Here is a 17070-nt window from a genome sequence, read left to right as displayed (position 1 = left end):
TGGATTCTGAGCGGGCCCGCCCTCGCCCAAAGCTCCCTCGGGTTCTCTGCCCCCGCCCCGTTTTCTCCGCCGCGGGAACTGTTCCCCTTCCCCCTACGCCACTCTCACTCCGGTCCTAGTGGGGGTCTGCCCTCTCTGTTTGCCCCCACCCCCTGCCTTTCCCTCCTTTCCCTCCCTCGCTCCGCCCCAGGCCCCGCCCCTCTCCACCCCGGTCCCCGACCCCCTGCCCGTCCGGTGGCCCGCCCCCCGCCCCTCCGGGAGAGGGTGTGGGAGGGGAGGCCCCGCGGGCTGGGCCCTCCTGTCCCTGCGCGCCGATCCCCGCGCGCGCGCCGGCGCCCCCTGCGCGGCCTCCCGCTCCCGCCTCCCGCCTCCCCTCCTCCTGGTGACGTCCGGGTCCCTGCCCGTCTGAAAACTCCGCGCCGCGGCGGTGGAGGCGGCGGCAGCGGCGGCGGCGGCGGCGGAGGAGGAGCAGCGGCGAGCCGAGGCGGCGGCGGCGGCGGCGGCCCGAGCGGGAGCCCGAGCGGCGGCCGGCGGCCGCGGGAGGCACGGGGAGCGCGGGGGCGGCCCGGAGCCCTGGGGTCCCCGCGCCCCGCTCGCCCGCCGCGCTCCGAAGATGGTGGCGGCGCCGTGCGCCCGGAGGCTGGCCCGGCGGTCGCACTCGGCGCTGCTCGCGGCGCTCACCGTGCTGCTGCTGCAGACGCTGGTCGTGTGGAATTTCAGCAGCCTCGACTCCGGGGCCGGCGAGCGCCTCGGGGGCGCAGCGGCCGGCGGCGCCGAGCAGCCGCCCCCGGCCCCGGCCCCGCGCCGCGAACGCCGGGACCTGCCCGCCGAGCCGGCTGCAGCCCGAGGAGGAGGCGGTGGCGGCGGCCGCGGAGGACGGGGGCCCCCGGCGCGGGCGCGGGCAGGCGGCGCCGGAGAACCCCGGGCGCAGCAGCTGGCCAGTCGGGGGGCGCTGCCCCCGCGGGCGCTGGTAAGATGCCCCTTCGCCTGGCGTCCGGGAGGAATCCCTGGCCCCACGCCCCCCACCCCTGGCGCCGTGGTCTCCAGACTGGGACTCCCCCAGCCGGCTGGCTCCCCATCCCTTTGGAAGGAGGGGTGGGGTGCCTGACCAGGCTTAGGGGCCAGGGGCTGCCCCATCCCGAGTCTGAGGACTGCCCCCTTGGGGTCTGGGGAAGTTATCTCCGGAGGAGGCGCTTTGGGGGTTACGGGCGCTGGCTGGGTGCCTGCTCCTCGTCACTCACTCTGGACGCTCCGACTTGCTCTGTGCATGTGGGTGTTGGTGCCTCGGACCCTGTCTGCGTGAGTGGATGGTGCCCGGGATCTTCAGCCGCTGCTCGCGGTGGCGTTCGCAGCCTCTCCGGGTTTGGGCGAGCTGGGCGCAGACAACTCGGTGCCGCTTGCCGCCGCGTTTCTTTGCCCCGGCCTGAGAGGGGTCTGGGAACAGTGTCCCAAGTCGCCAGCCCTGTCCCTGAATCAAGGCTCAGTGAGGGGTGTCCAGCCTCACTTTGGGTCTTCCTCTCATCTGGGTGTCTGCTCTAACCTTGCCCTCTCCTTGTGCCCTCTCTGACTCTCCTCACCCCGCTGCTCAGTGTCAGGGCATGGCCCATCTCCTAGGTGGTGTCGCTGGCTCTCTGTCGCGCGTGGAGCTGGTTCCTATCAGCGGCTGTGTCCCGCCCTGCCGTCATGACTTGGGCTGCTCTGGGTTTTCTGTGCTCTCTGGGTGTGACAGTCTGGCTCTGAAACCGCTCCTTCCGTAGGTCTCCTGGAGCCATCTGGTTGCCTTGCTAGGTCCCCAGTGCCTCCAGGGGTGTCTTGCATACCTTCCGTGGGCTGCTTTGCTGAGCCCACTGCCTTCGGAGCTCCAAGAACCGGAGGTCAGAGTCCCCAACTCTGGGCTAGCGTTTCAGTGCCGGTGGGTGTGTCTGTCTGAAGGCATCACCAGAGCTGTGTGTCTGTCTTTATCTTCACCACTGGCTCCTTGGCTTGCGGGGCCTCTCCTAGCTCCTGGGGGTTATTAGATACCAGGGGGATGGTTTCAGGATCCCTAGGCAAATGTCTCTGTCATTTGCCACTTCGGGAGCCCTCACTGAAGGCTGCCTGCAGACCCAGTGTGAGGCTTGTTGATCTGCTAAACTTCTTTGAGTCTAGGCGACCCTCTTTGCCAGAGTTCAGCTCTTTGTGCCGCTGAGCTGAGGATGCGATGATGTCCTGTCACGCAGCGGTGGCTGGTCTGCGTGGGCAGCAGGGAGCCGTCATTCTCTCATTTTGGGGCTAGGAGAGTGGATGGAGATTCCTCATGGAGAACCAGAACATTCCCAATGTCCAGCAGCCTCTTATTTCCAGCAAAGGGAGCTCTCGGACTCTGCCTTTGAATCCAGGAGTGGGTAGTGATGTGTTTGGGCAGAAATTCTTTCTGGATTTAGGGCCCCACTGGGAGGTGGGCGGGAGGGGTTCAGGGTGTGCTCTGCTGATCCCATGTGGGAACAGGCAGCATGGGCATGGGGCTTCCTGTGTCCTTTGCGTCTGGGGTTCAGAACAGCGTCTGGAGGTGCCTTTGGGTGCAAATACCCACCTGTTGAAACTCGCAGAGAGGAGGAAGGAGGTCCGACTGACATTTGAGTTCTCTACCCGTTTCCCCACTTGGCGCGTTCAGTTCAGTGTCCTGCTCTCTCACCTCCCAGCGCATCCGCAGAGAGGTTTGCGATGGGAAGGTGGGTGGGAGACTGCCAGTTTTCCTTTTTTAGCCCTTTGGAATGCCAGCAGCGAAGTTGCTTCGCTTTTCTGAAACTCTGCTTTGATCTGCAAGTTCAGTTACTGTCTCCCATCCCTATCTCCCAGTCTCAACTTCTTCACCTTCCGATATAGACATATATGTACGTGTTTTATTCTGCGCCCCCCCCCCCCTTTCTTCTTGGCTGTCTACCATACTGTTGCTAATTGTTGTGTCTCCTGGATTTGTATTTTATTTTATCTGCTTGCCTGTCTCTCCCTCTGCCCGCCCCCCCCCTCCCCCAACCCCAACCTCATGCCATGCTGGATCCTGAAATCAGTACAGACTTGTCAGATGGGGCCAGGGGTCTGTCCTCCTCTGGCTGTGTGCCGCCCCCCCCCCCCTCCCCCCAGCTCCTGCCCTTCCATGGAGCTCAAGGAGACCAGAAGGGGGCAGGCTGTTCCCAAAGTCTGGTGTCTCCTGAGCTTGGGTTGCAGGCTAGGAGAGGACCAGACCGTTTTTTTTTGCCTGCCACTGAGGCCCTTGCAACACGCGGTTTGTTTGCAGACCCTGCTGAGGCTGCTGGCATGATGCTTTGGAGCTGGATTCAGGAAAGGGACATAAAAAAAAAAAAAGCCCTGTGATTTTCCAGATGGCTCTTGTAAAGCGCTGGTGAGGCACGTGCTTGGGAGATGGTGCTTAATCTCTGCTCTGTTGAGGTCTGGGGTGGAATGGGCACTGGTGCTTCTTGCACGCTGACAGAATCTGGGCCCTGGTGGTGGCGGTGGGTGTGTCCCAAAGAGCATCAGGCAGGCACTGAGCATAATAGAGCATTTTCTAAACCAGACCTTGCTGCTTCCTTCTGCCCACCCGCCCAGAGCTTTTGCACTCGTACCTTTTATGTTTGAGGAGCTGCACCCCCGTTGCGGGAGCTGATTGTATTTTGGGTACATTTGAAGAAAACAAGAGGAAACACCCGGTTTCTCCAGCAGACGGAGGCAGAAAGTGCTAGGATGGTGGCACGACGGGCATATCCCTAAAAGATTTGCAAACTTCCTCTTTCCTCTCAGCTGCTTTCAAAGCTCTTAAATATTAGAATGATTGGCTGGATTGTAGTTGTTCTGTGGCTGTGACGCTCAATTTTTTCACTGAGTCCCCAGTCAGCGGTGGATTTTACTGTCATTTTAGAATTTAAGAAACAGATGGGCTCACCTATACAGGGAGGGGACAGTGGGGAGACTTGTCAAAAAGATCAAACTACAGCTCTGCATAGATTTGGAGAAAATGAAGGAGAATTGTGTGTGTGAATGTAGGGAAGGTTTATTTTTTTCCCCCTTTGCCTCCAGTGAGCCTCTTGCAGTCCTCACGCTTATTGCTTGTGCCCTTAGATAAATTGCTACTTAGTAAGTTTCATGTAAGAAACCTAATTTTTATGACCCTTGCACATACCCACCCACCCACACCCACACACACACACACACACACACACTTAAAGTAAAATGGTTTCTGTATTGCCTGACCCCTTGGAAATGTTGATTTTTTTTCTGCAGAAAGTCCTCATACTTCACATTGCTCAGATAACTCGGGAGGTTTTCAGACACTGGCAGCGACTTTGAAAAATCGGTTCACTGTATGCAGAGCGCCTCTGGTTCTAACAGCCTCAGAGGCGTAGCTTTTCTTTCTATCCAAATGTTTTGAGACCACAGAGAACAGAGGGTATTTTATTGACGGGTTTTTTTTTTTCCCTTCACACTCTCAATGGAGTTTTATTTTGCTTGAGCAATGCATTACACTTTGTATACAGAAATATGCATCATCGAACAATATTTACCTTCCCACAAATGTTGCCATCTGCTTAATCACATACTAGAAAATGTTAAATAAAATAGATAAATAAAAGGAGAAATGATTGTACACATAAGTATATATATATGTTTTGTATATACAGGGTGTCCCCCAAAAAAGTATACAAACAGTGTCTGTAGCTCCTATTAGATTTTGAAAGTGAAATATATTTTAATAAACACTGCCTTTATAATTATTCAAAGTGTGTATATAGTATGTGTGTGTATATATGTACCGATATAGACACACACACACATACACACACACACATACTCACACACAGGGTGGGGCAGAAGTGGATTTGCAGCTGTGAGTTTTCGAAACAGTTTATTCTTGTATCATTATTTATTCATTATTATTTTATTTTCCATACGAACAACTGTAAGCCTACTTTTGCTCCGCCCGATATATACTTTCCTCCAGTCTCTCAGCACGTTAGACTTTCTCTCTAGTTTGTCAGTTAACAAAAGAAAATCTTCCAGAGGTTGAATGACAAAATGCCTGTTACTGTTTTCCAGAAAACAAAATACCCTTAAGGATATCTCTGTAGTGAAGGTCTGCTTCCCGCTCAGAGCTGTGCGTGGTCAGGGGCCATAAATTCAGGTGCAGAAGGACTAACATGCTCAGTGCCGACATGACTGCCTGCCTGGGAGGAGGACCGCCGCCTCTGTCTTTTGGCTAATTCTGCCCGACGACTGGTCGCTGATGACAGGCCTCTCCTTTGTTGGCCTTTGTATCTCCCCATTTTTACTGACCCTGGTCCCCGTCTATCAGAAACAAAGAGAAGATACTTTGGGAAAAATAAAAAGAGAAAGCAATCACAAACTCAACCCCTGCAAAACCCAAGTTTAAAGGGAAGGGGTGTGAGCTTTTGTTCTTTAAGAAAGAAACTCACAGTATGTTTGAAAATAAGCTTTTTTTTTTTTTCACAATTAGCATCCATTTTCCCATGGCAAGTAGGGTTTGAGAAACACCCACGGCAGTAGAAAGCATCCGTCTCCTGTGTGTTGATCCTTGGAGCAGGATGGAATGTGCTAGGGGGAGGACCAGTAACATTTATTGAGTGCCAGCTGTATGCCAGGCATCCTTTAGGTATTTTGTGTACATTATGCTCACCCCTCCACCCCCAGAAAATACAGGCTGGAAGAAGGTGTTATCCAACTCAGAAACTAAGGACATTTGGCTAGAAATTGCTGGTCTTATGTTGTTGATTGTGTGCAGGAATAATGAGGGCTTTGCAGATATTACCTCACTGTCTCAGTGACTATTCCCAGCTGTTGTTCCCATTTCACAGATGAAGAAACTGAGGCTCAGAGAGGGGAAGCAGCTTACAGTGCTGGGGAAGAGCAGGCCTGGGCTCCAAACCCAGATCTGCCTCCATTCCAATTGATGGACAGATTTCTGAGCTCCTTGTCTGTGCCGTTCTTTGAAAAACCCTAAAGGCAACCGAATCTTCAGATCTATTTTCTCACTTCTTATTGCCAACCCTGGAAAAAGAGCAGATATACATTTGTCATTGAATCTGGCCCTTAAATAATGAGACAAGTAGAAGGGTAATAGTAATAATAATAATCACAACCACCACCACAATAATAATGTCTATACAGCAGTTGTAATGTGCCAGGCACTGTTTTAAGCCCTTTGTATACATTAACTCATTTATTCTTTAAAGGCATGTACTATTGTAACTTCAATAGCCAACAGTCATGGTGCTTAATACAACCAATCCTGTTCTTGGTGTTTTACAAATATTAACTCATTTACACCTCATGCTACAGTGAAGAAACTGAGGCATAATGAGCTTATGAGCTTTCCCAAGGCCCATCGCTATAAATGGCAGAGCAGGGATTTGAACCCAGGGAGTGTTTGTTCTTAACCACTCTGCTCTACAACGTTCCTTATACAAGCATCTTGCAAAGGGCCACAACCTTGGAATCATAGAACTCATAGTAAGTAGTTGATTTGGGCACATGCCCAGCACCAACGATAGCCCCAGCGGTCCCTGGAGAAGAAGGTATCCCGCTATAGTGAAATACACAGAGCGCATCCTTGGGAGTAACTGAACTCGAACTGCCAAGTTGGCTGGAGGAAAGCGTTTTGAATTCAGCTCTCTAGCCAGGGGAGGAGGGGGAAAAGGGAACTGTGCAAAGGTCCTTGGCCAGTGGAAACAGCCTTTCATTCCTCCCCAGCAGGCTTCCTGATGCTCCGCTCACCTAGGCCAATGGCTCTGCCGTTCTCTCCGGGGGAGCCCAGGACTTGCCCCCAAGAGACTGGGTGCAGCAGGGAGGTATCTCTAAGGACATGCAGTCCGATTGTCCCGTGGGCACTTCGTCTGCCTGCAACACAAACTACCCGTTGGCCCGCAGATAGGCAGCAGGCTGTGCCCCTCTGATCCCTGTGGTTAGTTAGGCTTGCCCCTCCCCTAAGGGAAGCCAGAGACATTACCGAGAAGGTGACAGGGACAGGGGCAGGATGTGAGTGTCACCTTAACCCCTTCAGTAATGTCGTGGGCAGGGAGACTGGCATCCACACACCCGGCCAGGCGGGGAAGAATGTCCCCTAAGGGCACTCTTGAGTCCTTTGGGACCCACTAAAGGCAACAGAATTGATTTGTTATGTCTCCTGTCTGGTTTGTCCCAGCCAGGTGACTGCGGCTTATCTGGGCATCTAATCCAGGCTAATGTGTCAGGGACACTAATGACAAGCACTTCTCCCTGGAAATCCTTTGCTGTAATCCTTGGCCCCGAGGCACATTGTTTAAGCCCAAGGGAGTCCAATTTATGGGGCAGAGAGATCGATGGGAAGGTTGCCCACTGGGGCACAGACACTGTAAACTGTAATAATGATGATGAGGAGGAGAAAGGGGATTTCTCTCTATTGAATGTTTACCTTGCCCTGGATACTGTGGAAGCACCAGAAAGACATGATCTTATTGAATCCTTACAACTTCCTGCAAGTTAAGGGCCATTAGTCTCACCTCTATTTTACTGATTATCTATATATAAAAGGCTAATATGCTAAGTGTCTATCTGACCGGTAGCTATGATGTGCATTGACCACCAGAGGGCAGATGCTCAATGCAGGAGATGCCGAGCTGCAGTGACTTGGCAGCGGCAGTTCTCGGGGTGATGCATCCTGAAACCGGAAAGGAGGGAGCCCGATTCCTCTCAGGGCCGTGTGATTCCACCTTCGGCCATGGGTTATGTTGTTGCTGGGGCACTGTCGGCCTCGAATCTGGTTTACCGCACAGTTGCATTTGTGTTCCACACCCTGTACGGCAGCAACTTTGCAGAGTGCCCTCTTGCACTCCGGGACCCCTTGGGGGATGTTGGAGAGCCGGTTTCAGCCCGATCCCCGCAGGCCAGGTGGAGGGACCCCACCTGCCGGAGGGACCCCGCTCACTCCGCAGACGCCCTTTGAGCCACGACACCACCCCAGGTGTGGCCACCCGGGGAGGAACTCTGGGAGTTTGGCCCCAGGGCATGTCTGGCCTGTCTCACTCAGTCCCACCCTGCCAGCCACCTTGTAATTAATTTCCTATCAATGTGTGTAAATCTGTGCACCGGGTCACTAGTAAATAATAAAAGCTAAGGCAATAAGTTGGATGAAAGTTAAACAGCTGGGAAGTGACCAGACCAGGAATTCAGGGTTGGTGGTGATTCCAAAGCCTGCATTCTTACTCTTAATTCAGAGTCAGTAAGTCCTTTATTTTGTGTCCCTCCCTCCTTCACCTCCTTTCTATCCATTCATGCAGCAACGCATGCACCCATCTATTCATGCATCCACACATGCATCCAGCTGTCCATATGCATCTATCCATCCATCCACCCATCCTCCACTCCAACAGTTAGAGCATGCCAGGCACTGAGCCCAGCACTGGACCTGCCTCTGTGAACAGGGAGATGCGCTCCCTGCTCTCAGGGAGACTCATCCAGCAGGCGAGGGCTAGGGCCATTGCTAATAGATGGGCTGACAACAGAGAGGTTTCTCTCAGGTTCTGTCCAAATTCACTGCTGATCTTCTTTCCCCATGGTGGCCTTGTGGACACAAGAGGAAGGTGTTCTCTGGACAGGCGGAGGCCAGGAATAGTGTGATTCAGGGGCTGGAAGCTCTCGAGTTTCCCATCACCTCCAAACTGGCGGACACGAGGCCTGGACTGCTGCACTTGTGGAGTTCACACTCTTCTCCTTTTTAGTAAATAAGGCGCCCAGAGATGAGCAGGGAGCTGCTGCCTGAGGTTTGCAGGTGGGCAGGGGATCGAATGCTGAATGGCCTGTGAGGCATGTCATGTGAGGTTTCGTTTGGGGGGCAGTGCTTCGACAGCTAAGCTCTACCATTCATGTCATGCAACCTGACATGTCACTTCACCTCTCAGGGGCCGAGTGTCTTCATCTGCCAGCAGGGCCATGCGGGCACCTGTGAAGGTGCACAACTCTGGTTCATGGCCAGCCTTCTGTCTTTTTTCCATGACAGGTGTTTGCCAGAGGGCCGATTCGTGGCTCCTGGGCAGGTTGTGTTTGGCCCGCACAGTCTACTGAGTTGGAAAGGCACCGGAATGTAGGGATTAGGATGTGCTGTCAGACCATGTGGATTTTTGAAATGCTTTTAAAAAGTCACAAGGCCCGGCAGCCCTGGGCTCACATTCCTTCTTGTTGTCCACTGGGCACGCTGAGGAGAGCCCCCCGAGACCCTCGGGGCTCCCCAGAGCCCCCCAACGTCTCCTCCTTCACCTGTGACCCCTGACAGCCCCTCTTGGCTGTGGAGTTTGCAGCCTCTGTGTGGAAGAGCTTCGTGTTCACGGTGACGAGCTAAAAATAAGTATCTGTGGTCACCTTTCAGTTATCCCCCTGTGGCCTACTCAGGGCACTTCTGTACCTCAACTGCCTTTGCCTTCCCAGGGGCACCGTGGAGGTTTCCTTCCCTTCCTGGCTGCTGGCTTATACTCAGAATATGCAAATTCTCATACGCAGCAGCCATTACGGAAGAAACACCAGCAACAAAAATGGAATCAAATATACAATTTGGTAAACTGGTTTCCCCTTTGTTGGGGCGAGTATAAGATGCTGTTTTGAATCATCCACCTTCCCCCCTTTTTGTGCTCCCCACAACCTTGCCCCCCAGCAACAGGGCCCGGGATGTGGAGAGTGGCCACAGAGCTGGCAGGGCCCAGCCCGTGGAGGGATGGAACATTCCGGAGCACCTCGGGTGGGTGCCCACTCTGTTGGGGATGACCTGGCACGTCCATCAGATGAGTGAAGAGGCCCGCGGTCCTCACCAGCTTGGGAGGATATAATTCACTAAACAGACGAGAAAGCGCTTGGAGGCTCAGAAAACCCTGTACGAGTGTCAGACGGGGTACGTCTCAGAGCAGAAGAATGCGAGAGGTTCATACCAGTTGGCATGCTCCCCTCACGTTGCCTTGTAACCCCTGGGGACAAGGAGGGAATGAATGAGGAAAGTCCACCGAGGCTTGCCACCCACTCCTCCGTCTGCCCATTAATTCACCAGACAGTGGCTGAGGGCCTGCTGGGGGCTGCACTCCGTGTGGAGATGGGGCCTGGCAAGACAGCTGGGCCCCTGGCCTCCTGCGGTTTATGATCTGGGAGTAGGACGACCCCCAAACAAAAACAAACAAGAACATTTTAAAAAGTCAGATCGTCACAAGCGTAGTGACAGAAACAGTTGGGGTGCTGAGAAAGTAAGAGGCCATGTGAGAGGATTTATGGTGCGTTGGGCGGATTAACTTTGTTTATTTTTGGTTGAGTGCTTTATTTTGGACGGAGCCCTTTGGCCAGAGGCGTTGCAGACTGACCCTGGGAATCCTAAGTATGGCGTTCACACCGGTTCTGACATAGCAGTGATTGAAAGTGCCACATGGGCAAGCCTCGGATAGCAGCCCTTAATGAAGAGTTTCTATTCCTACGGCACTAAATCTATTCATTCCTTAAAGTTTGCATATTTTTAATGATTTTTAAAACTGAAATAGACTACACGTACAAAAGTGCCCATTATTCTAACTGTACAGCTCAAAGAATTTTCAGGAATGGAACCCACCCAAGTAACTCACACCCAGACGGAGGGACAGAGCACCCACAGAGTCCCAGTGGCACCGACCCCTGCTTCTTGGGTGAACATTTTTTTAAAACTTGTAATAGCTATCTATTTCTTTGAATGAATAGTAGAGAAAATATATAAATATAACCAGAGAGTCAAAATGACAACATTCAGGCTCCTACTGTCTACTGTGCGGGCAAATTGGCATTTCAGTAAAAGAAGTTAGTTCACATAATGAAAACACATAAATGATAGTACCAAACTCTGATTCTAATCTTAATCCTGGCTCAATATGGATGGTGAATTATGTCCAGGTCATGGAATGACTAAGGTTTTGTCAGTGGTGGCTTACCCATTTTATTTTTATTTATTTATTATATTATTACTAGGGGCCCAGTGCACGAATTCATGCACCTTGAAAGGAACTGTGGGCCACAAGGCTGGGATGGGCAGAAGGGCGGGTCTTGGCCCATCCTCCGTGCCCCCACTTGGCCCCTCCTGCCACGGCCCCCAGTCCCCTGTCTGCCAGCAGCCCCGCTCCCACCACCGCCGCTCCCATGCGCTGATGGTGCAGAGCGATTAAGGCTGGTGCCAGGAGTGGGTGCAAGCAGCAGCTGCTGCCCCAATCGCCCCTCAAGAGCAGGGGGAGATGGAGAAGCCCTCAGGGATGATCGAGGCCTGCAGCTGCTGCTCACACCCACTGACGGTGCCGAGTGATCAGGCAGCGGGTGCGAGCGGCGGCTCCAGCGCCATCAGTGGGTGAGAGCACCTGGTGGGACCACGGCACGCACGAGCAAAGAATTTTCAGTAACCACCAGAGGCTCGCCCCAATGATAAGGACTGGTGCCCCGCCTTGGCCTGGTGCCCCTGCTCACCTGCTCCACAATTCCACTGCAGCCAGTGCCAACCATGTTCTGTGTGCGCCCCCTGGTGGTCAATGCATGTCATAGCAACCGGTTGTGCCACTGTTCGGTCTATTTGCAGATCAGCCTTTTATTATATAGGATTATTATTTTTATTTGAGTTTGGGGGGGGGGGAGAAGTATCTATTTGAGAGCAAAACATCAATAGGTTGTCTCCCAACTGGGAATCGAACCTTAAAACTTTTTGGTGTACTGGACAATACTTAAACCAACTGAGTCTCCCTGCCAAGGCATGGCTTAACCATTTTAAAGACACCCTGCTTCTATTATATGATTGTCTAGCTACTATGCTGTACACCTGAAACTCGTACAAAATAACATTAAATGTAAACTGTGATGGAGGAAGATTTTTAAAATAAAAAAATGTAGACGGAAACTATAGACAACCTGCTCCTCTGGGAAATTTCCGTGCTGTTTTGTCTGGAAGTTCAAGTGGAAAGGATTTAAGGTGGATCTTAGGAGGAGCTGTGCTCCGAGGTGCACACCCAGTCAGGGCCTCTTTGAGGGCCCCTGTTACTGTCTGTGCTTCTCCCAGTGATGGGGCTCCCCAGGCCTGTCTTCTGGGTGTAGGTTTGGACCCTCCCCTTTGTTTGGATCTCTTCCTTCGTTTCGTGTTGAGTCTGTACTGAAGTCACCCACGTGTTGAACACGGAATTATCTGTGATGAATAGGTCCCCAAATGGGCCCGAAATGACTACATTAACTTAACCCTGAGCCAAGACTCTCTCTCCTCTTCCGAACCAGGATAACAGAACTGCAGCATAGCTGGAACAGCAATTTGAAAGGGCAGCAGAGACAACTAATCATTTCATAACGAGCAAGGGGAGCAGCAGTATAAACAGAGCCCAAGGACGGCATAATTTCGCGAAGTCTTAGCGCTCAGCCAGACTGGGGTTCACAAAACAAACACATGTTTTTGGCGATGGGGAGCTGACATACACATTATTAAAGGACAGTACTGAAACCAGGTTGGATGGATCAAGTAATCCAGGGGTTAGCTCACTCAGCCTCATTGCTTTGGGGACATGGAAAAGCTATTCTTTCTTTTTTCCTTCTTTCCTTGTGAAATGGGGCATTATTCTTAGAGATGTAATGGGAAATCCTTTTTTATGTTTTCTTTTCCAGACTGGTGGTTGTGTTCTCTTTACTTTTTAATGCAGGACCATGCTTTGCAGGTGTTCTCTTTGAAATACAAGCCTATTCATGGCCTCTCTTCCTCTCTCTCCTTTCTCCCCAGCTCAGAAGGGGCAGCTGCTATAAAAGACGCTAACAGAGAACCCCATTTGCTTGTCATCAGGCATCACGGAAGATTCAGTCCTGATGGAAAATGCCCTCATTACCTGCTTTTTCTTCTAGTCCTATTGAATAGTAGTTGTGGAGTTGTTCCCTCTGATTCCCTCTTGTTTAGAGATGCAGTGATGACAGAGACCAGGGCGGAGATGACGTCAGGCGGGGTGTTAAGAGCAAACTTGGGAGGTTTGCAGATGGGCGCTGAATGAATTATAACTCCTTTTAGGTGAGAGGATGACTACTGTTTCGGCTTTTTTTTTTTTTTAGGGGAAAAAATGTCACATGGAGCAAATGAACTCTGTTGCAGTGAGCAGGTGGTATAAACCAACAGTAAAAGTGGAAACTAAAGTCCTGACCCAGTGAACCGGCTTCTGTGGGTCCGGTCTCGGCTACAGATGGGATGATGGCAGCATAGTTTCTTCCTCCTCCACCACCTCCTTCTCCCTCTTCCCTTCCCTTCCCTTCCTCTTTTCTCCTCCCCCTCCTCCTCCTCCTCCTCCTCCTCCTCCTCCTCCTCTCCCTCCTCCTCCTCCTCTCCCTCCTCCTCCTCCTCCTCCTCCCTCTTCCTCTTCTTCTTCTTCTTCTTCCTCCTCTTCTTCCTCTCCTCCTCCTCCTTCTCCTTCTTCTCCCCCTTCTCCTCCTCCTCCTTCTTTTTCGAGGGAGAGAGAAATAGAAGCATCAATAATGAAAGAGAATTATCGATGTGCTGCCTCCTGCACACCCCACACTGGGAATCGAGCCCCCAAGCTGGGCATGTGCCCTGACTGGGAATCGAACTGCTACCTCCCAGCTCAAAGGTCGACACTCAACCACTGAGCCACGCCGGCTGGGCTCTTTTTTAATTGAAAAATTTAAATTACTGGCCAACAGTTTAAAATGAGTGATTTCAAATAAAAATCTAATTCGGGTGTCCTATTAAAAAATTTGAAATTCTGGCCTTTACCACCATAGAGGTCATGATTTGCGGGAGAGGAGAGGACTCCTGTACGGGGGGAACTCTTCTTCCCAATTTGCCACGGGGCCACCAGTCTACTTTGCTTATTCGTGCTGCCTGTAGGACTGCTGTAAGGATTTTAGTTCACACCTACAATTACTGATAATAAAAACAGTAATTGCTGTTACCTATTAAATGCCCACTGTGTGCCAGGCACTGTGCTAAGCAACATCTCCTGGATTATCTCATGTAATCATTACAACGGTCCTGTGACATGATCCCCGTTCACCGATGAGGACACGGCACAGAGAGAAGGAATAAGGACTGGCTCAGAGTCCCAGAGCCACGGACTTGGAATGTGAACTCCGTCAGGTGACCAGGGAGCCTGGGTGTCAAATACCGCGAGTGTGCTGCGCAGAATGTTCTAACGAAGAGAGTCATTTAGGAACTTTTCTGAGTGGCTCTGTGGAAGGGTTGTCATTGTTTGCCCATTGCCTGGATGGAACCACTGAGACCCAGCACTGCATAGGTCTCCCAAAGTCAAGCTATGATGTAAAATGCAGAGCATGACTCACTATCTCTAACGTGGGGACAGGCATGGGCATGACCGTGCACTTGGGCACTGGTGAAGCTGGCTGGCCGTCTGTGGTGGGAGGACCCTGACCAAGGTTCCCACCGTCCCGGCACACCGAGCAGGGCAGGGGCCGCCATCTGTAGCCTTGCAGCAGTGAGGCAGCATCTACAGGGTAATATTTTGATAAGTTGCTGATTTGTATTAAAATAATAATTACAGCTATAATTACAAGCACGATTTCAGTGAGACTCAGCTGCTGACTGTGAGAGAAAATAATTAACTGCATATTCTCTCGGAATGGAATCGGAAGCCAGGCTTGGCCTTTCTCCCGTCTGTGGGTCCAGCACAGGTTTTGCTGCAGGTTGAAGGTCACCTGTGTTGCCAGATGCTGTTTATGTTCACAGTATTGACGGCAGATTTCCATGTGGGGAACGGGGTGAACAACGTCCTTTCCCACAAACACGGAGGAAAACAGCCTGACCGCAATCTGCTGGTAGCGTCACCCCTTACACCCTGAAATGCCCCTCACCTAGAGGCAAATGCGTTAACAGCTGGCGGAAACGTGATGTAAGCCTGCCCTCAATTATTAAGTCTTCTTCAATACTCCAGCCTTGACGGATACCTGGCCACGGTGAGGGATTCCGTTAATTGGATGGCTGTGGTTCTCTTTACATTTCTCTGTTTGAAGCTGACTGCGCGGTCCCGCCTTGATTTTAACAACTTGCTAAATTTCGCTCGAAGTAGAACATACTTGCAGGAGTCGGTGCATGTACAACCAGCCGAGCGGCCACGCTCGAGTAACCAGGACCCAAACCCAGAGCTCAGAGCATCACAGCCCCCCTCCCGCCCAGGATCCCTGTCATTCCCACCTCCCTTCCCACCTCTCCCAGGGAAGCCTTTATCAAGACTTCTGATCCCAGGAGTTGACTTTCGCCTCTATTTAGAAATGGCACCCTGCGGAAGGCACTCCTTTGTGCTAGGTTTGTTTGGCCTAGCCTGGTTTGAGCTTGAATTGTTTACGGGAGATTATATTATGCTTTGGCAAACTCCAGCCCTGCTGCCAAGTTGGGCCCCTGGTCTGTTCCTGTAGCTTGTGAGCTAAGAATGGAGTTTACATTTTTAAATGTTTGGGGGGGGGGGGAATCAAAAGAATTATATTTTGTGATGTGAGAAATAATGAAATTACATTCCAGTGTGCACACATTGATTGGAACTTGGCCACATCCATTCATTAACATTGGGGCCATGGCAGCGTTTGGCCTATACTTGCAGAGTTGAGTACTCTCAACAAAGACCATGATATTTACTATCTGAGCCTTTACAAAAAAGTCTGCTGAGCCCTGGCCGGGTGGCTCATTTGGTTGGAGCACCGTCCCGTACACCAAAAGGTTTCGGGTTTGATTCCTGGTCAGGGCACCTACCTAGGTTGTGGGTTCAATCCCCGGTCGGGGCGCATACGGAAGGCAACTGATTGATGTTTCTCTCTCTCTCCCCCTTTCTCTCTAAAATCAGTAAAAACATATACTCAGGTGAGGATTTAAAAAAAATTGTATGAGTTTGCTGACCCTGTATCTGTTTTGTTTCATGTATTTGTAATTGTTTGTTCACATTATGGTATCATATTTCTTTGTGGAATATACTACAATTTACATGTACATGCTGCTTATAGGAATTTGGAAGGTTTCCAGTTTGGGACCATCATAAAGGTCACTGCTATGAACAGTCTCGCGCATGTCTTTTGGTAAACAAATATTTGGGAAACATTGCTGTTGGGTATTTATCTAGGGGAGGAATTGTTTTAACCACTGTTGTTTCTTTGTTTTTATCTTGTTTTCAAACTGTAAGAGAAAGCTTATTTAGAAAGTCACAGAGGTAGAAGTGAGCTATAGAAGAAATGGACTCAGGCAAGAAGTTACAGAGGCAAAGGGCCCTTGGAGCTTAGGAGAGAGAGGCCAGGAAAAGGCGCCTGGGGGAGGCTCCGGTGGGGAAGGACGTGGGCATGCTCCCTACTGAGAGCTGCCCACTGTTGTTGTTAATGGATTGCTTTGATAAATGCATTTTAATTTGAAAGTCGGACTTTTCGTACTAGGGAATAAGCCTTGCGGATACTTTCATGTGTTGAAACTCTGGACCAAGGCTGACTTTCAAAAAAGTAATTCGTCTTGCAGAACAGAGGGTCAGTCGAACCACAGTTCATTAATGGATGACCGCTCGTCCATCTCGGTACCTTCAAGGAGATTGGGAACAGGCCCCGTGTGGCCTGCTTTCGTTGCTTTTGGAACTGGTGCCATCAAGTAGTTCCTCCTACTGAAGCCCTATTGTCCAAGGGACTCTATGCAGCAAAACGGGGCTGGCAGAATCAGGAGGGGTTTTTTTCGATGTCACTTTCTGCTTTCAGTGACTTCTGTTTATCTCCAGTTGCTCTTGCTGGGAAGCAGATGAACCCAGCTCTCCATCCCAGTAAGCTCTCCATCCCCATAAGCTCTCGAGCCTGCAGTAGCGTGTGTCATTTTACAGAGAAACACTGTGCTGAAATATCACTTCGGGCGCTGCGTACCTGTCCGTGGCCACAGCATTGGAGCTCCGAGATTCCCCCGAGGGGGTGTCTGCGTGGGCGTTGTCAGTATTGTTTAACAGCGCCCGTCCTGCGTCAGTTCCTGCGTGCGGGTCCTCTTCCATTTGCTGACCCACTTTTGCAGGCAAAGGCACTGACAGGGTTGAGAGAAGAATGTCAGGATTC

General features: G+C 51.5%; 1 protein-coding gene across 1 annotated transcript in view; it reads left to right on the top strand.

Annotated features, from left to right (window-relative positions):
• Window positions 1-613: 613 nt before the first annotated feature.
• XYLT1 (xylosyltransferase 1) overlaps window positions 614-17070 on the top strand; it is a gene marked incomplete at both ends in the record, with an annotated part of 297295 nt that continues 280838 nt past the window's right edge. The window contains one exon of the mRNA XM_081089853.1: window positions 614-970. Coding sequence (XP_080945979.1) covers window positions 614-970 — 357 coding nt within the window. The remainder of the gene's footprint in view (window positions 971-17070) is intronic.

Source organism: Myotis nattereri (assembly GCF_964212035.1).
Source record: "Myotis nattereri genome assembly, chromosome: 4".
Taxonomy (NCBI): domain Eukaryota; kingdom Metazoa; phylum Chordata; class Mammalia; order Chiroptera; family Vespertilionidae; genus Myotis; species Myotis nattereri.
Note: the sequence above shows the minus strand (reverse complement) of the source record. Positions and strands in the feature narration are given on the sequence as shown.